This window comes from Dama dama, chromosome 15 (genome assembly GCF_033118175.1).
Source record: "Dama dama isolate Ldn47 chromosome 15, ASM3311817v1, whole genome shotgun sequence".
NCBI lineage: Eukaryota > Metazoa > Chordata > Mammalia > Artiodactyla > Cervidae > Dama > Dama dama.
In genome coordinates, this window is record NC_083695.1 from 46,166,238 (window position 1) to 46,191,483 (window position 25,246).

The following is a 25,246-nucleotide window of genomic DNA, read 5'->3' on the forward strand; positions in this document are numbered from 1 at the left end:
GGTCATCTCTGGGAGCTGCAGTGTCCCCATCTATTTCAGAAATTCCTAAGTGGGAGGGCACAGGAAGGGTATTTCAGAGGAAACACACAGGAGCTGGTGGAAACGTGTAGTGGAGGCTTGGTGAGAGGAGGAGGCTAGGGAGAGAAAGCAGGCAGTATTCATAGGGAGATTAGAGTCAGAGTCGCAGTTACTGCAATCACTAAGGAAGAAAGATTAAAGCAGGAAGGGGCTGAAGACAGAATCCAGGGGACATGGACATCAACAAGGAAGGAGGCAGAAGGAAGTGAACACTCAGACTGGACAGGAGAAGGGAAGGGAAGCCTTTCTAATCCCTGCCAGGCACAGTGCCAGATGCTGTAATTAAATTAAGAACACACAGCAATATTCAGTCTAAAGAAGGTGGTGTCCATCCCATGTCATTTAACAAATAAGAAAGCCAAAGTTCAGAGTGCATTAGGAATGTGTCTCAAAACCTAGTCTTAAGTAGCAGAACCAGAATCAAACCCAGGGTCATCTGACCCCACAGCCTCTTCTGGGAGGGAGACAGAGGTCAGGGCGCTCAGAAACCGGAGAAGGAAGGGCTTTAAGAAAAGGGGGGAACTGCAATGATGTCAACAGTGGTTATGTTTGATTTTAGCAGAGTCTAAGGGAGATATACCTCCCCCACTTACTTTGCTTGCCAGTCACAGGTAAATAACCCCCTGACTCAGGATGCGTTTTTCAACCAAAGTGATACTTTGCCCAGCCATCTTCTGTCTGTCTGTGGTTTGCTTGTGCTCACACTCCAGACATGACTTTATCCATTCTCTTACCTCTGGATTTCCTCTTGCTAAAGACAGACTGCCAGATGATGGTTAGGGTGAACAGCAGAACGCTGAGAATCCCCACACAGCACACTAGCACAGCATACACGTAGAGATCTGAAAAGCAGGAACACAAGGGTCACTGCCAGGACAGGCCACACCAGAGCAGATGCTCCAAATAAAAAGAACTTCACACATTATCAAAATTCAACTCAAAATGAACTACATGCCTAAATGTAAAGTAGACACAAGAAAACTTCTGGAAAAAGAGAAGAAAAATCTTTGAGATCAAGAACTAAGCAGAGAATTTTTAGACTTAACACCAAAGCATTACTCAAATAAGGAACACTTATTAAATTGGATTTCATCAAAATTTAAAACTTGTGTTCTATAAGTATCCATATGAAGAATGAGATAACCCATATACCTATCAGAATAACCAAAATAAAACTAGGATGATAATAGACGCGGACGAGGATATGAATAAACTGGGTCACTCAGACCTTGCTGTTGAGAATGTAAAATGGTACAGCCACTTCTGAAAACAGTTTGGTGGTTTCTAAAAGGACACACCAACAACTACCATGCAACTCAGCAATCGCTTTCTGGGGGCACTTGTTCAGAGCAATGAAAACTTAAGTTCACACAAAAACCTGGCTGTGTATGTTTGTAGCAGTTTTATTCATAATAGCCCCAAACTGGAAACAGCCCAGATGTTCTTCTATGGGTGAACGGTTAAACAGTGCTCCATCCATACCATGAAACACTTCTCAGTGATAAAAGGGAACAACTCTTAGCATAGAGCTATACTAAGTGAGAAAAAAAAAAACCCAAATTACATACTGTGTGATTTTATTTACACAAAGTTTTTTGGAGTGACAAAAATGGTAGCAATGGAGAACAGATTAGCGTTTGCCAGGGGTTGAGGAGGGAATGGGTGGGGGAAAAAATGGGTCTTGCTATCAGGGAGACTCGTAGCGAATATTCTGTATCTCAGCTGTATCAGTGTCAATATCCTGGTTGCAATGTTATACTGCAGTTTTTCCAGATGATGCCTTGAGAGAAACTGGATAAAAGGGTGAAACTGGTACAAGGAATCTCTCTGTATTACTTATTAGAAATATACATCAATCTACAAATATCTCAAAATAAGTCTGCTTTACAGTCCAAAGATTAAATCATGTTCACATCTATCTTAAACCAGGCTGCTATAACAAAATACCAAAGACCAGGTGAATTAGATGACAAAAATTTATTTCTCACTGTTCCAGCGACTAGAAAGCCCAGATCAAGGCACGGGCAAGTCCAGTGTCTGATAAGGACTCTCTTCCTGGTTTGGAGATGTCTTCTCCTGGTATCCACACGTGGAAGAGAACAGAGAGAGAGCAAGTAAGCTCTCACAGGTCCCTTCGAATAAAGACACTAATCCCATTCACGAGGGCTCAATGCTCATGACCTCATCACCCCCCAGCGCCCCCTCTCCCCGAAATCCCTACCTCCTGATACCATCACATTAAGGGTTAGGATTTCAACATACAGATTTTAGGGACACAAACATTCAGCCCATAACAGTATATACAGTCATTTCTTAAACTCCAGTGATCAACTTATTCATCAATCTGATTGATAAAATGCCCAAACTGCCCAGAAATTGAAAGGGAAACCAGAAGCATTATCTAAAGCTTGTACGAAGCAACAATAAAGTGAAAATGAAAGTGTTAGTCGCTCAGTCATGTCCGACTCATGTCCGGTCTTTTCTACAGACCCCTCTGTCCATGGTATTTCCTAGGCAGGAATACTGGAGTGAGTTGCTGAAAGAAACTAAAGAAGACCTAAATAAATGGCAAGATATAACACATTTATGAATTATATGTCTCCACATTTTGTGATGTCAATTTTTCCAAACCGATCAGTAAGTTTGGTGGTGGTGGTGGTTTAGTTGCTAAATCATGTCCAACTTTTGCAACCCCATGGAGTGTAGCCCACCAGGCTCCCCTGTTCATGGGATTTCCCAGGCAAGAATACTGGAACAGATTGCCATTTCCTTCTCCAGGAGATCTTCCCAACTCAGGGATCGAACCCCAGTCTTCCACACTGCAGGCAGCTTCTTTACCATCTGAACTACCAGGAAAGCTCACAAAGCAAAAAGCTGCAGATATTTGAATTTGGTAACTGTTTGAACTTATTAAAAATGCTTCTCTGCTGACTTGAATGTTTTTAGCCAACAGACATATTCAGCCTGGAATCAAGATCAGAATCAAGGTGGAATCAAGATTGCAGGGAGAAATATCAATAACCTCAGATATGCAAATGACACTACCCTTATGGCAGAAAGTGAAGAGGAAAGAAAGAGCCTCTTGATGAAAGTAAAAGAGGAGAATGAAAAAGCTGGCTTAAAACTCAACATTCAAAAACCTAAGATCATGGCATCTGGTCCCATCACTTCATGGCAAATAGATGGGAAACAATGGAAACAGTGATAGACTTTACTTTCTTGGGTTCCAAAATCACTGCAGATGGGCAGATGGTGACTGTAGCCATGAAATTAAAAGATGCTTGCTCCTTGGAAGAAAAGCCATGACAAACCTAGACAGCATATTAAAAAGCAATGACATTACTTTACCAAAAAAGGTCCATATAGTCAAAGCTATGGCTTTTCCAGTAGTCACGTATGGATGTGAGAGTTGGACCATAAAGAAAGCTGAGTGCTGAAGAATTGATGCTTTTGAACTGTGGTATTGGAGAAGACTCTTGAGAGTTCCTTGGACAGCAAGGAGATCAAACCAGTCAATTCTAAAGGAAATCAGTCCTGAATATTCATTGGAAGGACTGATGCCAAAGCTCCAATAATTTGGCCACCTGATGCAAAGAACTGACTCATTGGGAAAGATCTGATGCTGGGAAAGATTGAAGGCAGGAGGAGAAGGGGACAACAGAGGATGAGATGGTTAGATGGCATGGGTCTGAGAAAGTTCCAGGAATTGGTGATGGACAGGGAGACCTGGTGTGCTGCAGTCTGTGGGGTTGCAAAGAGTCGATACGACTGAGTGACTGAACTGAACTGATATTCAGCCTGCTCCTAAGTACAAGAGATATAATCATGAATATCCAAATGTCTTCTCGTCGAGAAATCAGAGGGCTACATGGTACCTGAACCACAGAAATATGTGCCCAGTACCAGAAACACACAGAGGAGGGACCCATCCAGCTTGGGGAGGTTTGGAGGGGCTTTCCAGAAGACTGGACCGCTGTGGTAAGCTGTAGTTAAAATAACATAGAAAATGCAAAAATGCAGAGAGAGAATAAAAGCAGAAAAAGAAAGAGAGAAACAAATCATCAGCCATCCATCACTCTGAGGTGCTACACTTTATGATGTATATGCATATAGTTTTAAGATCATAACTGTTTTATACCTTGCTTTTTATTTTATCTCATTTTCTCATTAGGGTCTCTTCAAAAAGTTATTTTAATTTTGAAAAACATGATAAAAGTTTCTGCCATTTATACATCATCATGAGTGACTTAGTATCTTGTCATTGGCTACTCAAAGTGTTCCTAACTTCCTTACAAGAAATGATTCTAAGATGAGTATTCATAACCTTAAACCTTAATGACGCTCACATTGTGTTCTCAAGATTTAAGTTCCTGGACGTGGAATTGCTGAGTTGACAAGAATGCACATTTATAAAGCTATTAGGACATGGAGAAGCAGCTGGTTAAGTGCTGAAGCTGAAAAAGCAAGCAGTAAGCCTCCTGGAGTGGCTGGCTTGCAGGGAAGTCTGGAGAAGCAGATAAGGTTACGGTCAGGAGAAAGAAGGGGAAATGGGACAGAATCACACATCTCAGGGTCCCCGGGAGGCCCTAGGTAGTCCCATCCCTGGAGAGCCTCCCTTGGTCTCAGGCTCAGCCAGAATATTCACCTAAGCTAGCTTGAGTTAGCTTCTTAGAAGGCAACTTCAAAGCCTAGACTAAAAAATAAGCTAAGTGTCAATAGAAAGGGGCTTTCCTGGTGGCTCAGAGGGTAAAGAATCTTCTGGCAATACAGGAGATCTGGGTTCAATCAACAGAAAGAACAGCAGGACAAGGTTGCTGGGGAAGGGAGCACTTACACTAATATTTAGGAAGAAGGGCAGGTAAGTGCGAGAGAGAGAGTATCCTATAAATGGAGCGGGAGCCAGGCGCAGGAGTCGAGGAGGAGCAAGTGAGAGGTGTAGAAGCCAAGAGAGTGGAATGTCGTAAGAAAGCTTCCCCAATAGCATCCAGTGCTCCTGGAAACCACCCTTGGGTTTTCCCACTAGGAAGTTATTGGAGAAGTCCTGGAGGAAAGCCCCTTTAGTAGGATGGTGGGGACAGAGCCAGATAACTGGAGTCAAGGAGCTAGTGGGGTATGAGGAGACTGAGACAGACACAGAGAAAACTGTCTCCTGTAAGTGAGATCAAAACTGCCTTTCTAAAGAGATGCCTGTGTCTCAGATGTGTGGGCTTTGCAGCTTAATTCAGTAGAGAACTCTGCAAGTGGGCAGTCAGGGGGACAAGCTTGGGCTTCCATTTAACATGAAATTCCAAGGGAGAGAGCAGAGGTCACAGCCTGGGACTCATGACAGGATACAGGACAGGCCAGAACACGAATAACATATGGCCAGTCCTGGGTTCACACACTGTTGAGCAAACTATTCCGGGAACAGGACTACAGAGCCATTTCTGGCTCTAGAGGCTGGGAAACAAATGCAGTCAAAGTGCCAGGCAGACAGAACGCGGGCAGGTGGGTGCAGCATCTGTCTCAAAAGGATTCCGGAGACTCGGGCCCCGGGAGCAAAAGGCAATGGCAATTGGGCTTCAGGATTGGGATGGAGAGAAGAACTCTCTTCCTTATGTTTCTGTGTCGATGGAGCAGAGCGACCTGAGTCACGAGTTCCCCTCTTTATCAGATGGCATCTCTGGTTTCAGGACTGCAGGAATCAAAGAGGGATGAGGTCGCAGGGAGACTCTCCCACCAGTGTCCCCCAAAACCTACTGCAGACATCTGTGGCCCACTCTCAGGCAGGAGGCAAAGGGCTCCAGGAGGCCCACATGACAGTTTCAGATCACAGCCTCCTCAACGTGCACAGAGGGGGCTCTCCACAGGCAGCCACGGCTACAGAGTCATAAAACATCTGGCCAGTCCGGAAGGCTCAGCTGCACCGCCAAGCACACAGGCCCTCCGGGCTGTGGACACTGGCCAGCAGGCACCAGCCACCCTCATGTGGGTCCCCACAGGCTTAGCACGGATCATGCCTGCTCTATTGTATTCTCAAAGCCACAGGAACATTAAACAATATCACCTTGTAGGAGGACAAAAAGCTCAAGAACACCTGAGGTTTCCCTGGATTGGGTAGCACCCCAGGTTGCTGGTTTTTCCCTCTGTTTTCAAGCCTTCCTTTGCTGCATAAAGGCACTCTCCCTGCTGGAACTACTCAGAACACTAGAACCACCTCCCCTGTCTTTCTCGGAAAACAAAGGTTAAACCCTGAGCCATCTGAAATGCCAGCACAAGTGGCTAAGACTCCAGGATAGTTTTTGCCAGCAAGCTAGAGCCAAAGTGTTCCCCGGGCGCCACAGTAGGGCTCCAGATGCTGTTCTCAGGCTGGATACTGGCCCAAAGTTGCCCGGTCTTTCACCTTTTCCTTTTATATAAACGCCTCTCTCATTATAAATGTTAGCTCAGAGGTTGTAAAACTCGGGCCAGGCCAAACAATGCTTGTCCGGAGGCTGAATCCTCACGTTCAGGTTCAAGCTAAACAAAACATCTACACTTAACGAAATCCAGGCTTAGCTTTTCAAATACCACATACACCTGAACACTCAAAATAATTCTAAAAATCTTGCTATGTTCTCCGAAATCACTTGCAGTTTCATCTTCTGCTGCTGGACTTTCAAAGACACCAACGTCTTTGTTAGATTCAACTGCAAGCCGCCATGCAGAAAGTTGTCTCCCCACTGCCCCTAGCCCAGGCCTCCCTGAAGCAGATGGTGGGGCCGGCAGGCGGGAGTGATGTGCACGCGGCAGGGAAGCCAAGATGTGGTGCAAAGTGTGTCTGCATGCCAGCTCCCATCCGTTCAGAAAGCCAGGCCACACCAGGCCAGGCCAGGCAGAGCAGTCCCCATGAAAGGCAACCTGCGCACCTGTTGCCAGGCAACCACGAGCCTGGCTGGAGTATTCAGCACTGCTTTGAAACCCAGTGACCCCAGCATTCCTCAGCACAGGGAAGAAGCTCAACTCCCCCCGGGCCATTGAATCCAGAAAATTAATGTTCATCCTCTATATTTCCAGGGCAACTACAAATCCCTATTTTACAGTTCTGGAGAGAAAACCAGGTACTTCTACTCATGTTTTTATCCAGCCAGTAATAATATCTTGCTTGGGGAGAAATACCTGAGCTATAGCCCGGAGGGATTTTAACTTACTCCAGCATCTCACCAAGAGGCCTGACAATGCTTTTTTTGTGGTGCAGGCATGCAGCCTGGCCGAGCTGAGTCCCAGGAGGACAGATATCCGTCCTCAAGCGCTGCCGCTGCTCTCCCATGCAGAAACAAAAGGGCAAAGGCCTGGGATCAGACGCCAGCAAGTTTCAACTGTACCGCTGACCTCGTCAACACTGTGGCTGGACTGAAAAAGCAAAACCCACAGATGCTGCTGCCGCCGAAATCACAGGGAAAGAGCGCCTTGGACACAGCGCTCTGTGTCCTGCTCTGAGGCAGGATGTACACTGAGAATTCCAGTCCTGCTTTTCTATAGAAACCGAGTTCTCTGTGTGGAGAAGACAGTGCACCATGGGTTATAGATTTTGTTAGAGTTAGACTGACAGTAACCCTGGTATTCCGTAGCTACACATGAACTAAAAAGTAATCATTAATTATACAAAATGTTTTAGAGATTCGGATTGTGCAGCAAGGTGTGTGTGTACAGACTTTTAAATGCTACAGTCTCTCCAAATATATAAAGTCTTGGGTTTGGGGCCATAGTATTTTCAAACAGTCCTCGGATCACTTGCACCAAAAACACCTCAAGCCCTGATGAAGTGCAAATTCTTTGATCTCTTCCTAAATGTAATAATCAGATTCTTGGCAGGGGTGGGAGTGGGGGGCAACCCAAAGTCTGGGTTACTAACAACACCCCCCAGGATATCCTTATGCATCTGATGATACACAGGGCTCCTACTGTCACGTCTGCCAGTGAACTATCTTAGAGAGCCCCCAGGGTAACTCCAGACGTCCCCCGTTCCCAGTGCCTGGGTTACAGGCAGCCTCAGAATATGGGCACATCAATTCCTTTTTCTACTGTTTCACTCTGTGAGGATGAAAGTCACACAGCTCTTTGCTAACAAATAGGCATTCACTGAATGAAAGTCTAAAGGAGGGAACTGCGGATTATTTTACTTGGAGAAGATCATTAAATACAGAAAAAGCCATCTACAAAATGTGCAGAAGAAAAGGCAGGGAATACAAAGAATCACTGTTACAGTAAAGTGCAACCTGAGAAATGCAATATTTATGACTTCAAAATGAAACAATCCTAATGGCCTACCTGAGTGACACTTTATGACTTGCAAACCAGGTTCATAATTATGGTTACATTTTTCTTAGGGAGACAGTTCCTCAAGTCACTGTTACTAACTAGCTATTGGAAGAGGTAGGTTTGAATCCAAATGCACTCTCCCATGAGCTTGTTCTCATATCCACTGAATTAATAAAAGGTGATGGTGAAGCCCCAAGGAACACAGGTCTCCTTAGAACATTTTCGCAAGGTTCATACATCATCAAAAAATGCAATGCCTTCACAAGATGTAATCCTTCACAATTTCCTGATCACACCTTAACATTAATCTGTGTGGTTTTTTTTTTTTTTAACTCATCAAAGGTTCTGCCTGAGAACTCACAAAGTACATTCTTTCAATGCTTATGGTCATACTCTTCAACCACTATACAATAATTTCTGTGAGTTGTCCATACTCTAAGGCCATATACTTTCTCAACCTTGGCACTCTTGAATTTTGGGGCCAGATAATTCTTTGCTGTCAGGGCTGACCTGTGCATTGCAAGACCCAATAGATTCCAGTAGCACCAAAATGTTACTGTGGCAACCAAAACTGTACCCAGACATTGGAAAATGTCCCCTAGAGGGACAATATTACCTCCTGTTGAGAATCACTGCTCCAAAGCTCCAGTCTGAATATACAAAACCTAGGTTTCTGGGGGTAACGCCCCCAGAGACTCTGATTCCATAAGCATGGGTGGCACAGAACACAGTGCATTTGTAACAGCCTCCCTCCCAAGTGTGCTGATGCTGATGTGATGTTGACGCTGCTGGTCTGGAACCAGTTTTGGGAAACATCTCTCTAGGGCCATGGCTGCAGACTGGCATCTTAGAAAGAACTTCTAACAAGTTCCAACTTAATCAGAATCTCTAAAGACGTGGTTCAGGCAACAGTGTTTTTAAAGCTCCCAGGTGACTCTAACATGGGTTGAAAATCACTGGCTTAAGGTTTACAAATGTTTCCAGAATCCCAAACTCTTAAGAAACCTGAGATAAAATTAGTCACAGTAGATGTAATTTGCCTTTTTATATCACTTACAGGTCTCTCCTTAATATCACTTAGGAGTAGGAATCTTAAAGAAAAACAAACACCACCAAATTATGCACATTGGAGCTTTCAACTCTATTCTTTCAAAATCTGTGGACTGATACCTCCAGGGATTCCCATCCTACTCCTGACTATGTTTAAAGCAAGAAAACCATTTGATGTTAGGAAAAAACTAAGAAGTCAGGGTCCTTTCTTCTTATTCTATTCATTTCCTATTATCTAAAAGTGAGGCTGCATCTTATAATAAAGAAATAATTAAGAATTACCTTCAAAAAATGCCCAGGTCTCTTTCTTTTTCTCAAAGGATGAATCTTCAGAAGATTTGAGGGAAATCACTGTAAGACAAAAAAAAAAAAAAAAAAAAACCTGAAATTGCATAGCATGAAGTGAAGTAGTTTATGAACCTGGCCCATCTCAGTCCAAAAGATTATATCATATGGGGTACATGGCACTTACATTTATAAAGTAATTTTCACATTTGCAAAAACTACATTTAATTGTCACAACTCACATGCCAGGGGAAGGTGCAATGACTTACATATAATAAGTAAGAGACCAGAGAAGGGAATTAAGTTTTTGGTACTCAGTTCGGTAGAAGACCTACTCACCCCATGTATATTTTTTTTTCACCCCATATATTAATACTTATTACATCTTCCAAAAATGTAGTGCACTTGCTGAGTATCTCTAGAGAAGCCTGAGGTCTTCTGCTGACTCAGGTCAGCACTCTGAGCACCGTTCTCCGTGTAAGACAGTCACACAGTAGCATGCATCTGATTTTGAGATTATTTTGTCTGCTTTCAGTCAGCGGTTAAGCACTGAATTCACTGTGCCTGCTTTCAATCATCAGGAAACAAATGGAGTTACAGGACTTCCCTGGTGGCTCAGACAGTAAAGAATCTGCCTGCAATGCAGGAGATCTGGGTTCAATTCCTGTGTCGAGAAGATCCCCTGGAGAAGGGAATGGCTACCCGCTCCAGTATTCTTGCCTGGAGAATTCCACGGACAGAGGAGCCTGGTGAGCTATAGTCCATGTGGTTGCAAAGAGTTGGACATGACTGGGCAACTAACACTTTCACTACTTTTCAAACCTTGAATGTAATACTAAAGAGTCTAGAACCATGGAACGTTTCCATGTAGAGGGGTAATCTAAAAATTAACCTAATGGAAAAATGTAAATGTCAGGGGATGAGAGCCCTGTCTAATAGGACTTTCTGAGATGAGGGAAACGTTCAGTGCCTGCACCGCGTACACAGCTGCCAATGCACGTTCGTTGAGCATGTGAAACGTGACGTGTCTGCATGGGACTAAGGAGCTGAATTTGTAACTGTACTTCAATTTAATTAACTTAAGTTTAAATAGTTACATGTGGTCATTGGTTACTGCATTGAAGAGTTCTAGAGAAGAGAATCTAGGACCCAAATAAAAAGACAAAGGTGGTTGGAATAAAAATTGAATATGAAAGGAAAGGAAAATGGCAAGGATAGTCTAAAATTTTAACTCTATTTATTGCTCCTCCCTCAAACTTTTATATTATTATTGCCGTGGGTTCCAAATCTGAATTTTCCATCTTTATTTTTCTCCAGGTCTTGGTACTTCCTATTGATCTACCACACAGATCACTAATCTTCTCTTCACCTGTGTCTAAGCTGCTCTTAAACCCATCTACTAAGCTTAACATTTCATTTATGGTATTTTTTTTTTCAGTTATAGGTCATTCACTTAATTCTTTTTTTGATAAAGCCTATGCTCTCTGATGAATTTCTCCAGCATGTCACATAATTTTTCAACCATATTAATCATATTATTTTACATTCATGCCTGATAGCTTTCACATCTGCATCACCTGTAAGCTTATTCCTATTGTCTGCTTTTCTTTAAGACTGTTTAAATTGTTACTTATTTACATATTTATTTTTTTAATTTTTTAACTGAAGGATAATTGCTTTACAGAGTTTTGTTGTCTTCTGTCATACATCAATAAGAATCAGCCATAGGTACACTCATGTCCCCTCCCTCTCGAATTTCCCCACCATCTCCCTCCCCCTCCCACCCTTCAGCCTATCACAGAGCCCCTGTTTGAGTTCCCTGAGTCATATAGCAAATTCCCATTGGCCATCTATTTTACATTGTAAATTTCCACGTTACTCTCTCCATACCCCCCCCCTCCATGTCCATAGGTCTGTTCTCTATGTCTGTTTCTCCATTGCTGCCCTGAAAATAAATTCATCAGAGCCATCTTTTTAGATTTCATATATATATGCGTCAGTACACCATATTTATTATTTCTCTTTCTGACGTACTTCACTATTATAGGCTCTAGGTTCATCCACTTCATTAGAACTGATTTAAATGTGTTCCTTTTTATGCCTGAGTAGTATTCCATTGTGTATATGTACCACAGCTTCTTTATCCATTCATCTGTCAATGGACATCTAGGTTGCTTCCATGTTCTAGCTATTGTAAACAGCGCTGCAATGAGCATCAGGGTACATGTGTCTTTTTCAATTTTGGTTTCCTCAGGGTATATGCCTAGGAGTGGGATTACTGGGTCATGTGGTAGTTTTATTCCTAGCTTTTTAAGGAATCTCCATACCATCTTCCATAGTGACTGTATTAGTTTACATTCCCACCAGCAATGCAAGAGTGTTCCCTATTATCTGTTTTTGATTTTGATCTTGTCCCTTGATGTGACTGATAATTTTTTAACTCAAAAGCTAGATATTGTATATGGAAAGTCATGGAGACTCTAGATGAAATTTTATTTTCCTCATAGGAAATTAAGAGTAGGAGGATGCTCACCTAATCCCATGAGAGTATGAACTGTAGAGAAGCTGAGTTTCAGTTTTCATAGGATATGGTCTATTTCTGGTTTGCCTTACTTCAAGGATTCCCCAATAGAAAGCCTCAAGTAATTATCATAGACCTTCCAATTTTCATCTCACAGTTAAAACTGCCAAAAGCTGTTTGCCTCATAAACAACCTGATCGTCAATTTCAGAATAACTTTTCTAAACAAGCACTGCATAGTTCCGTTCAGTCGCTCAGTCGTGTCCGACTCTTTGGAACCCCATGGACTGCTGCACGCCAGGCCTCCCTGTCCATCACGAACTCCCGGAGCTTACTCAAACTCATGTCCATCAAGTCGGTGATGCCAACCAACTATCTCATCTCTGTCGTCCCCATCTCCTCCTGCCTTCAATCTTTCCCAGCATCGGGGTCTTTTCCAATGAATCAGTTCTTTGTGTAAGGTGGCCAAAGTATTGGAGCTTCAGCTTCAGCATCAGTTCTTCCAATGAATATTCAGGACTGATTTCCTTTAGGATGGACTGGTTGGACCCCCTTGCAGTCAAGCACTGCATAAGGACGGTTGAATTTCTTATAAATGACTCTGACACAATTAGGCTCCTTCACTGCTCTTCTCTGCAGTCAATCTATGTGTCCTTCAGAGAACAATTAGGAAAGCTAAAATACACAGGCACATATGTAATTGTGTAATTATGTCACGCAAATATATCTATGAAATATAAATGAAAATAAACTTAGGAAAAAAATCCTAATAAATTAAGAAAACTGAAATGCAGACTACTTTTTCATCTTTTCTAATTGTTCTCAGAAGGAAGGTTTTGTCCTATGGGAAACAACTCCCCTCCCTGTAGATCCTAAATTCCTCAAAAACGAAAACCAAAAAGGTGATACCTCCATACCACCATCTTGGGGCACACTGCCTGGCAGCTGGTAGGCGTCCAGTAAATAAATGATCTACTTCTTTCTGATGGCCCCTGAAAGAAAGCAACCTGGACATCCAGGAATGAATGGTCTTGATGGACATTTGGTCTTTCATGCATTACTAGATATGTCAGACAATTCGTCTAACATCCTTCCTGCTTAATTTGCCCCACCCACAGGCTGTATAATCTACTCACTGTCAGAGCAACTGATCAGATTCCCCCTTCAAGAATTTAAACAGAGTACATATGGTTGTTGTAGATCCTGGGGTTGAAAAAGTCTATGGACTCTGGGGTGGGCAACCGTTTTGGAAAACAGGAAAGCAAATGGAGCAAGGGCAGAACCTGCAGAAGGAAGGTAGAGGATAGAGAACTTGATCTTGATGGCATTCTGGGTACCAAGAGGCTGAGGTGTCATTTTCTAACCTTGCATTCAATCAGCTCTATATCCTTAAACCATCCCCACCTCTCTCCTGAATTAGCTTGAAGGAGTTTTCATCTTTAACCAACTGAGCCTAGGCTAGGATAACCACAGAGTCTTAATAAAGACAATACCAAAAGGAAAATGGACCTCTGAGGACCTTAGATTTCAGGAGATCAGTGATGCCCATCATGGTCCAGAACCTTACTACTCTAAGTGTGGTCCACTGACCACCAGCATCAATGTTACCTGAGAAGTTGTCAGAACTACAGGATTGCAGGGGCCCCAACCCAGATCTACTGGATCAGAATCTGCTTTTAAACCCAAATTTCTCAAGTGAATCATATGCACTCTAAAGTGTGAGATGCACTGATGTGCATTGGGTTGAAATACTAAGTTGCCATTTGCTAGTTATGTGACCTTGGGCAAGTCACTTAACTTCCCCATTTGTTATGCCTGAGTTTCCCCATTTGTTATACAGGGATGATAATAAGTTGAGGATGAGTGTGAAGCCAGAAGGGTTAATATATGGAAAGTACTCAGAACAGTGCCTGAGACCTAATAAGCCATTTTTATTCATAAGACAGCTCCATAAGAGCTTAGCTCCCTAGCTCCACAAGACAGCAACTTGGTCTCTTTTATTTCCTGCTCTAATTCCCACACCTAATTCTAGCATGGTCCTTTACAGTCAGCCCTGTGCCTCAGAGTGTGACTCTTCAGTTGTCCAAATGGTCCATAAGAAAGAGTTCCTTACCCTTGTGGCTTAATGTCTGCAGTCCCTTTGCCTTATTTGGGATCAAAGGTAATAAATAAGGTCTCCCCAGTGGACCTGTAGAGATGGGTATTGAAAGAACCAACAAGCTGGGATTCAAAGCTAAAGGGCTCTAAGCAAGGAGTGTGTGGAGGTTCCTCATTTCTCTCCAGTGCGGCTATTTTATGGGAAAGTACAGCAACCTTGTTTGGCATATGAAGATCAGCAACACTGGTCATAATCTTATCTGTTCCTACAAAAAATAAAATTTTTACATGAATTCTGCCAGAGCTTTTGAAATCTTCCCAAGGTTCAGCGTAGCTATCTTATTTCAGCTGCTAATCCTGTGCTATCTCAAAGTGAATGTGATACATTGTCCAGCCACACATGTCTGAGTCCAGAGATTCAGGCCAATGCCCTGCTCGAGGTGGCCTCCGTCTTGCCCCATGCTCGGAACTCAGCCTCTCAGCCAAGAGCTAATGTGGGGCTGGGCATCGTGCCCTCCTAGAGAAGGTTCATTACTCTAGATGCTGGGAATGATGCCAGCCCTGCCTCCCAGGGAGCCTTGCCTCTTCTATCCTTCCTGAATCCCGAAGTCTTGTGAGGGAGGGCGGTACAAGGACCACCTCCTCCCAAAGGGTATGGGGCCTGGAAAGAGGATAGTAAAACTGATCAGGGAAGCAAAAGGAAGCCCAGCTTGGCCTCAGCACCAACCTACTCTTCTCAATACAGCTTTATCAGAAATAAAGTGGGCATTTTGAGTTCTGACTCCTGTGCCCATTTATCAGTGGGTCTGGGCCACATTATAAAGAGAAAGCAACGAGCACTCAAAAGCTAAGTCATCAGCTGACCTCTTGATGGCTCTGTAACTTTCTGGGGACTCCAGCACTTGCTGGGCTGCCCTTCTGGTGAGGTGGTGGCCTGATAACAGGGACAGGCCATTCTGGGCTCCTCCCTGAGACAGCAGAATCAGATGAAATTTAAGAGGGGTGGGTTGTGAGAGCCACCACACCTTGGCCCTCTGGTTGAAAGTGGTCGCAGGATCACACTGTCTGGAAGAACACAGCCCAGAGGCACCAAGACAAGATGATCCTATCAGCCGCGTGTCTGGAGGAAGCAGACTGGAGAGAAAGAATCTTAGTCAAGTATCCTGTGCTGAGCCCTGTGGGGAGACCGCCACGCAGAGAGGTGTGAAATCTGAGCCCCTTGATTTCTGACTCGGACAGAACATCCTGCAGACTCCCTTGGGTGGGGGAGGCGGATTTCACAGGCTGTGGCAGAGTGTGTCCCCCTGAGTTCACGCCAAGACCCGGTGATAAAGGCCTTCAACTGAGGGACTTCCTGGCCCCTTCCTGGTCTCCCGTTCACCGAGGATACACACACCTTTATCTGAGCCTGCTTTGAAGGACTGACCCACCCCCCCCCCCACCCCCAACCCCGTCATTCATGGAGCAGATGACTCAGGATCGTTAGAGGCCCTGGGAAAGCCCCCTTTCTCCCAACATTCTTTCCCACCTGCTTACCTATGCCTCCAACTCCTTTCATAAAGAATCCTATGATTAAAGGAGCTTAAATAACAACCAGGGGCTACATCCAAAGTGAGAAGCACATTTCTGACCCAGAACACCTTCTGGGAGGCAGGAGTTGGTAGAGAGAAGTGAGGGGAGGGCCTTGGTACACACAGAGCAGTGAGGGGGCTGGGGAGCAGCAGCCCAGATGCAGGAAGGACTGGCCCCAAATTTGTGAGACATGCCTTTACCTTCCTGTTTCTACTGCCTTCACTGAGCGCCCGAAGATCAAGGTTTTTAAAATGTTAGTGTACAGGAGAATTAACTAGGCTTCTTGGGGCCTCTTGAGGATTCCCAGGCATGACCCCTGAACTTCTGGTTCAAGTAATTTGGGGGGAGGACCTGGGAATCTGTATGATTTAGGAGCACAAAGTTGTGGAAATTCTGAGGCTCGAGGTCCCAGGAAGCCTCATGGAGAAGCCCTGCCTCACACACTCCTAGGACAGAGAGAGATGAGTTCCCAGAGACATGGGAGAGGGGATTCAGGTCATGAGGAGCCAGACCCTAGGCCTCAATCTCCCGCCTAGTCCAGGTTAAGGTCCAAAATTCAAAACTCAACCAATGCTCTTCAATTTAATCCAGGGAAAATAAGAGTAACAGCACGATCTAAAGAATAAGACTATCACACAAGTGTTGTTTACAAAGGACTCCAAAAGAGCCCTTTAATAACAGGTCTCAGTGCAGGGAAATATAAGGTGAAGAACACAGCTTTCAAGGAAGTTATTTTCAAAAGAGCAGACCATCTATAAAGGATGATGTGTCTCCCCAAAAGGCAGACTCAAACTTGGAAGCTGGAGAGAATTTGAGTCAGAGAGGCCTTCCTCTAGTGATTACCTAATATTTCATACCCTCTCTCCCTGCTGAATGCATTGCCATATAATGCATCACTACACTTTTCTCATTGGTCTGGTTCATTATCCCCTCCTCCAGCTGAAGAAAAGTTCTGTGCAGGCTCGAACTGCATCTGTTTTCATGTCCCAGAATCCTTCTTAGTCCATAACAAGTTACAGTTACTTTGAACGAATGAAAAAATGGGATGACTATGATGCTGTATTGGTGGGTCAAGGTATCCCAGAGAAAGCTTGGTCCTGGGACCAACTTACATTGTAGAAGGCTGAGAAGAGAGCCCAGGGCAGGGAGCCCAGGCCTACCCAGCACCTTGCTTCCCATGGAAGATCCACATCAGAAGCAAGGGGATAGCACCAGCTCACCAGGCCTTTGGAGCTGACTTCTCTGAAGGGCTCTAACCTTGGAGCTGCTGGCTCTGGGTCTGTCTTGATCACTTTATGGCTAGAAAGTTCTTAGTTTCTTATAGAATGGAGGCGGGAAGCCCGCAGACCTTAAGCAAGCAACATTCTGCATAAAGTAACAGGAGAGAAAAATCTGCAAGGACCAGAGAAAGCTGTATTCTTCGCCTTGTATTTCTGCACACAGAGACATGTTATTTTTTTTTCTTTTTTTTGAGACATGTTATTAAGGGGCTCTTTTGGAGTTCTTTGTAAACAACACTTGTGTGATATGTTTATTCTTTAGGTCTTGCTGTTACTTTTGTTTTCCCTGGATTAAACTGAAGAGCATAGGTTGAGTTCCGAGTTCTAGTGATACGAAATATGCACAAGACTCTTAAATAAAATAAAGAGGAGTCAACACTTTTGCTCAAATTCAAAAATTAATATAGTCATTTCACTGACCTTTCTTATTCAATGATGAGATGGTTTCCCAAGGAAAAAAGTAAATGTAGCTGTGTCCTCACTATTTATAACTGACTCGGTGTTCTCAAGAAAGGCAACTAAAACCCAGAGAGACACAGAGACCACCTCTGTTTCTGCTCTCTGAAGTTTGCCTATTGCTTCCTTCCTCCCTTGACCCTCCAAGCCCCAGGCTGAAGGCGGTCTCTCTTGGGGCTTGGACAAAGCCATATATGTGCATAGGACCTTTGGGTGACCTGCGCCGATGGAGCAGCTGATGAGAAACAGAAAAGCTCCAACTTTGTCTATTTTAAGCCACTCTTTCCTTTGCATTCACTCTAAGATAAATTCTAGAAAATACAGCAAAAGAGCAAACAAAAACTTGTATTAAATAGACTTCCTATTGTAACAAGGCAGTGGGATAAGAACTATGCATTCTGAAATGGAATCAGCTACAGAATACAAAGGCATGTGTATTTAGAAAATATTAAAACTTAAGGTTGGTAAGTTTTACCAAGCCCTCTCCAGACACAACCCTGGGATAGATCTATATATTATCTTCTTTTTTAAAAAAAACTATTCATTTTTGGCCGTGGTGGATCTTTGTTGCTGCGTGGGGGCTTTCTCTAGTGGTGGAGTCTGGGCTTCTCACTGCAGTGGCTTCTCTGGTTGTAGGGCACAGGCCTAAGGCACATAGGCTCATATTATTAGTTGTGGTGCAGGGGCTTAGTTTCCCCCTCACTCAGCATGTGGATCTTCCCGGAGGAGGGACTGAACCCATGTCACCTGAACTGGCAGGCAGATTCTTAACCACTGGACCATCAGGAAGTCCCTGTATCTTATCTTCTTGCTACCACCTTCCACTCCTTGCTACTATTAATTAAAATGGCATTTTATTCAAAACCATAAGTGACTTGGATCACTCATTCAGTCCTTCATCTACAAAATTCATTATACTATGCACTGTGGCAGGCATGTGGGTGCATCTAAGAATTTCACAGGGTACCTTGAGACAAGGTCCCTGACCAGGGCCACTGTGGCAACCTTTCCTCTTATCACTGTCTACCTCAGCCCTCACCAACCATAAACATGCATCCAACTCCATTCCTTTATTTGCAAATCCCTCTTCTCCCTCATCCATGCCTTTGCTCTGGCTGTTTCATCTCTTGACGTGGCATGGCCCGTAGTCACAGACCCTCCTCACCCTGTGGCCCCAGCGGAATGTCACATCCTCCAGGTGAATCTCTCCTGTTCCCCCAAGGATATAACCTTGTCTTTTCCTTACTCTCAAGCAAGTGTCAGCCTCCTCTTTGGCCTTTTCAGACTTTTTATTAGCTATTTCAATAAAGTCTATCAAATATATACCCATATCGACATACCTCTTCTCCTCCAGATTGTGAGGTTGGGTCCCAGGACAGTGGGGATCAAACCTCCCCATAGGTACCTCTCTTTGGGTAAATCACAGAGATCACAGGCTCATAAACTGGGGCTTCACACATGCTACTGAGTTTGTTCCAATCTCTTGAATTCTTCCAAGACCATGGCAGTTAGAATGAGGATAGACACAATGAAGGATTGTTTGAAGTTGTGTTTAAATTACACTCTGGTTGTCAATTTGTTCCCTTTGAGTATCTGGACCTGTTGACACTTTAAACATCATGATGTGAGCTTGCTTAATTAAGCAGTAGCACTAAATGTTTAGTTAATCTCATTCCTAATTATCTGCTCCGTGTCTCTGGGGAAAAAGGAATTATTTAATTTCTTCTACTGAAACTTGAAATATCGGTTCCCTGTGGTGGTACTTTCAGATCCAATTATTAAATTTTCTCTCATTTTTCAGGGTTAAATAGATGAGAAATTATAATTTCATCTTTTCCCCTAAATACATTTAGGGTAAACACAGTTTTCCATTTTCTTTGTCCACTTGTAACATTTAAAGCTCACTTATATAATCTGAAGTCAGAGAACAATATGGTTTGTTAAAACATGTTATTTGGGGTTAGACTGAAATACTGTTTAAATTGCAGGAGACAGCTCTTGCAAATTGCTTCCATTATTAGCATTTTCACCGTTAATGAAAACAGCTCCATCTGAAAGGAAGGAGATTCAATTCTGCTTAGAATATCAGACTGTTTCTGAGTCTGTGGGTGGCAGAACCAGGCTGAAAAGCCATTGACGATAATTTGTACAAAGCCTGGAGAACCAGGAACGGACGCTGTTCTACCCCTAAGAACAGAGGCCTAAATGAATGAGAGCATCACTCTGGAGAACCCTGGGGCCCACACTTCCCGGTGGGAAGGGCCCATGTGGGACCCTCACGCAGAGCCCCTGACTGGCCTGTGTCAACAACTGTTAGGGACATGTGGTACCCAGGACTCTGCCAGAGCCCATCGTTGACCAGGAGCCCCAGGGACTTTCGGGCTTCATCTTGGAAACTCTCCTGAAGAAAATCCAGGCTTAGGAGCTGGTCTACCCACTCAGGGCTGTCCTTGTGATTAGAACTATCCAGGGTCTGCATGTCCTGAGAGAGAGCAGGCTGATCGGTGCACAAAGGAGGACAAATGTGGGAGGTCACTGGGACATCCACCAGGATGGCAAAGGGCAAAGGTACAAAGGCAGAGACACCCCCAAAGCTTGGGGAGCAGAGGCAGCAAAAGGAAGTCAAGGGATGATTAGAGAAAGCAGGCACAACGTACAACCAGCAAGCACCCGGACGCAGGGACGCGGGGCAGACGGGGTGTGCGGAGAGGCTTGAGGAAGACAGGGAGCGTCCTTCATAAACTGCCCGCCTCAGGCACTACGAGCACCAGTCAGCGCTGAGTGCGCAGGACAAACGCAGCGTCAGATGCTGTAATACCTTTGTGTGCACAGGGACAGTGTAAAGCAAACTTCAGAAAGTATCGCGATTTGTGAAAAAATTGATTACATGTAGTTAAAATTCATTGTCTTGCACCTGGAGGACAGACGGTGGCCCCTTAAAATAGCAAATCTTCACCTCGATTTGTAAGTGATCTTGGAATCTAGCCCAAAGAGAACAGCTTGTCTCCATGCCTAGGGATATGTTATGCTCTGTGTTCAGGACAGAAATCCTTTTTAAGGTCGTTGGACCCAACTACTTAAAAAGCAAAATTATTATTTATTTCTTTTGGCCTAAAGGAACCATGAGCATTTGGAAAACTCTGCATTCATCAATCTATGACGCCTCCAACTCAGAAAACCCTGAACCTCCCAATCATCAATAAGGCTCCCCTTAAGAGACACCGCTGAACAGCTTCATCTCCCTGTTGGAAATTACCCCAAACCACTGCCCATGTCCCCTCTGTTCCCATCCTGACTTCCCTGTTCCATCAACTCCAGCCTCGCTCTGCCTGTTCAGTGCTGGGCACACGGCCCTCCAGACTGGACCTCCCCACATCCTTGGTGTCGGCCAGGGCAGGACTGTGTAGTTCACGTCCTCCTGTCTCACCTGGCAATGAGACCCGCCCCTGTATCTGACCTGCTCACGATGAATGAGCCAGAAGCTGTTTCCTAGAGATCTTTTTTTTTTCCCCCACCATCAAAATATTTATTGGAACCAAAGCAGAGAGAACAGAGATGTTAGGAAGGCAAATCAAAGGGCAGATTGGAAGGTGGGGTAGAGCAAGATGTGGGGTGGAGGGGGCACTTCAAATGCCACAAGAAGGGTCCCTGTGGTCTGGGCTGGAGAGAGGCCCTTCACCCCACCCTGGCAGTGAAGATCCCCCACTCACCTCTCCCATCTCATATCCATCCTAGGGGGCAGCTGGGGCCCTGCAGTGACCCCATAGGGAGGGACCAACCCTTTGATCCACCACGGCCATCAGTCGGTCTGTCTCCCTTCCTCATTTTCCCAATAAAGAGGACACAGGGCTTATTTGGCAACCAGAATCAAGCCAATGCACCTCCCTCCTGCCTGGAACATCTCTGAATTTCCCAGTCTGTGGGACTGTCTGGGCTCTGTGAAGAAGCTGCTGCTCTCCTATTGAAAAGACTTTGCCCTTTCCAGACAGCCATGGGGTTGGCCCAGAGGAGCCCATTCCAGACACCAAGCCAAGCTAGCTCCATCTGCTGCCCCAAATACTGGTGTTTCCCGGGGCTTCTCGCCTTTGCCCCTGCCCCTTGGAAATCAACTCACCCCCTGGTGAGTTCACCTGCCTGACTCAGATTCAGTTCTCACAAGCCAGATCAGATGGGCCCTCCAGCTCCACATTTCTGCGTACTTACTGGCCATCAGTGCGGGACGGCCTCCACCCAGCTCACTCTCAATTTCCCTGCAGACGAGCTCCATCTCCTATGCTCCCTTTGTCAGTCATGGGCACCACCCTGGGCACACTGAGTTACTCTCCTGGGTATCATCCCAAAGTTTTCTCCCGTGCCGTATCCAGTTATTAAAGACATCTTATTTGACCTCTAATGTCTCTCCATTCCTACTACCAAATTTGGCATCATTTAAAGCCTATGCAATGGGCTTCCCTGGTGGCTCAGATGGTAAAGAATCTGCCTGCAATGCAGGAGATGAGGGTTCCATCCCTGGGTTAGGAAGATTCCCTGGATAAGGGAACGGCAACCCATTCCAGTATTTTGCCTGGAGAATTCCATGGACAGAGGAGCCTGGCAGGCTACAATACATAGGGTCTAAAAGAGTCGGACATGACTGAGCAACTAACACTTTCACAAAGCCCATGCAACCCCAAAAGACTGCCTCTTCTCTGTAGCCTGGTCCCCCTAGAGGGGTCTGTCAAAAGACTTTATATGCTTCACAGACTTGCCAAGGACTAAAGAAAAGATTCTCCAAAAAATGCCTGATGATAAAAATCACCTAGTTTGCTAAGTCAATTCATTTGTGTCCTACTCTTGCAACTCTATGGACTGTAGACCTCCATGGAATTCTCCATGCCATGCCCTCCTGCAGGGGATCTTCTCGACCCAGGGATCAAACCTGCATCTCTTACATCTCCTGCATTGACAGGTGGGTTCTTTATCACTAGCGCCACCTAACAAGCCCCCAAAATCACCTAGACTGGGTGTTAAATATTCAAATTCCAACCCAGGCTGAATAGACTAGAATCTCTAAGGTAGATACTTCAGAATCTGGCTTTGGTGTTGAGAACACTAGCTTACAAAATCAAGTGTAAATTCTTTGACGTTCAGTACAGTCTCATCCGCCCAGCCCAGCCTGCTTCCCCTATGGTGGCAGTGGGTACTGCCACCTCCACCTCCCAGTTCAGACTCCAGCAGTCCTGATTCACTGCTGTGGGATGCCCTACCCACCAAGATGCCGCCTCATCTCATTCCCTGCCCCACATAAACAGCCAATGTCAGCTCAAGCACTGCCCACTCCTCATCCTTAGGGGCCTCCTACGCTTTCACACAATGCTCCATGCACATTTTATCACTGCACCTGACACCATGACATCATATCTGCTTCTGTATCTGCCACCCTATAGACAGATCCACCCTGTGTCCCCAAGTTTCCAGCACAGTGAGGTACAGAGCAGGTGCTCCATAAAATAAATCCCCACTGAGAGAGGAATAAACAAACCCACCAAACACTCTAGTCCATGTGCAATTCACTGAGCACAGCAAAGCTTCCTCAGCTAAACTGTTCACTTCTCTGAAGGCTCCCACTCATTTTATTATCATGTTTGCTACTCTCTTCTAGATCGAATCTATCTTTCTACAAATGAGGGTCCCCAAATAGACTGTGTAGTCCACATTAGTGTCTCCCCAGAAGAGTATACATAACACAACCAACTTCCTTCTTAGGGACACCAGGCCAGTTTATACATGGATGGAAATAACATGGGCTGTCCGCTTTGCCTTATCACCCTGAAGTGGTGGTTTAGTTGCTAAGTTGTATCCAACTCTTGTGATCCCAAGGACTGTAGCCCATCAGGCTCCTCTATCCATGGGACTTTCCAGGCAAGAATACTGGAGTGGGTAGCCATTTCCTTCTTCAGGGAATCTTCCCAACCCAGGGATCAAACCCAGGTCTCCTGCATTAGAGGTGGATTCTTTACCTACTGAGCCACCAGGAAAGCCCCCTGTCACCCTACAGATGAGCATCTAATTTGCCACTGATGCCACCAAAGTCCCTGCATGGAGAGCCTCCTATTGACTCTCCACAACTGCCTGTGAGTTGTTTCCCCTAGATATGTATCACTCTGCCATTTGCCAAACTGAATCTCATTCTGTTACATCCTGCTTGTATTACTCACCTCTTTGGATTCCCATTTGTTATGTTTTATTCCTTGTTGATGTTAAGAACAGTTCCCAGTTTTGTATTTTATGTAAAGTTCATTAAGGTGATGTGTCTACCCTTTCCAAATCATTGATGAAACAATTAAATGAAATCAAACCTAACATCCTCCCTCCTGGAAACCTCTCCAGAGGGTTCCAACACCATGTGTCACTTAGGGCTCTTGGATCCAGGTTCTCTGCAGGCAGGGCTTCTGGCTCACCGAAATGGTCACATGGAACAAGCAACTGAAGAAACTGCATGACATTTCTTGGCCTTTCCTCCTACCTCCGCATAGTAAACTGACACTGACAAGTTCATGGGATGTGACAGATTCTCTAAAATAAGACAAGCATGACTCCAGTCACCTAGAGGGTCACACGTGTTCATTCTTCATTATTTATCATCTTCTTTGGAAGATGATAACTATCATCTTCTAGAATCAGGAGCTCTCCCCCTCCATAGTCTCATACATATGTGGTTTTCACACAAACCCCAATAATCTTTCCCATTCTTCAAAATCCCCGATTACCCAATAATTTTTCCCATTCTTCAAATCCCTGATTCTCCATCATACTTTTAATAACTTGTTCAGTTAAAACATAAAATGACAACTTATGTTTGCCCCCAATTAATTCAACCTATATTTTTTAGCTACACCCTTTCAGAGATGTCCTCAGGAAAAACTCCAGGACAAATTTACTTATTAACATAGATTTTTTTTCTCCAATAATTTGCTACTTATTTTTTTAGTCACCTCAACACACATGCTCAAGGACTTAATCCGATTTTGGAGAAACTCAAAAACACACACAGACAAAATAAAGCAAGTAAAACTGCAATTGTTGGAGTAGATTGGTTATTTGGTCTGGTTTTAAATTTTTGTTCAGATTTCTCGTCTTGCATGACACTGGGAAAGGACTCTGCAACCACATGGCCAAGGAGCTGGACTGTGTCAAGAGACACCATCTTGGGGACACAGCAGGGATGTGACCGGTTGCAGTTTACAGACAATTCCCTGGACACCCCCTTGTAACCCCATCCCTCCTCTCACACCCAGAAGAGCAGATCAAAGGACTGAGAAGTGGGGGAAAGAGACTAGCTTCAGTGTAGCTGCGCAAACCACCTTAAGTTTCTGTGACACGTAACCAAATAAATGTTCTAGAAGGAACCCGACGTCATTCACTGAAGGGACACACATGAAATAGTGGACATGCCGACAGCACTCACTTGAATGCAAGGAACCTTTTTATCTATTCTAATTGGCAGAGAGTCGTTACTGCCCAGAGATTTAAACAGGGCTCCAAGAATACACCGGGACATAAAAATTAAAAGGGTATACGTAAGATCATATGTTTCAGAGCGAAGTGAAATCCAGAGTGGATTCTCTCCTCAGCCTGTGGTCATCTGA

The 25,246-nt window shown here is 44.5% G+C and overlaps 1 protein-coding gene across 1 annotated transcript in view; it reads right to left on the reverse strand.

Moving 5' to 3' along the window:
- Window positions 1-25,246, reverse strand: part of VSTM4 (V-set and transmembrane domain containing 4) — an 80,283-nt gene that overhangs the window by 45,196 nt on the left and 9,841 nt on the right. The window contains exons 3-4 of the mRNA XM_061162003.1: window positions 9,691-9,759; window positions 813-920 (exon numbers count right to left, since the gene is read on the reverse strand). Coding sequence (XP_061017986.1) covers window positions 813-920; window positions 9,691-9,759 — 177 coding nt within the window. The remainder of the gene's footprint in view (window positions 1-812; window positions 921-9,690; window positions 9,760-25,246) is intronic.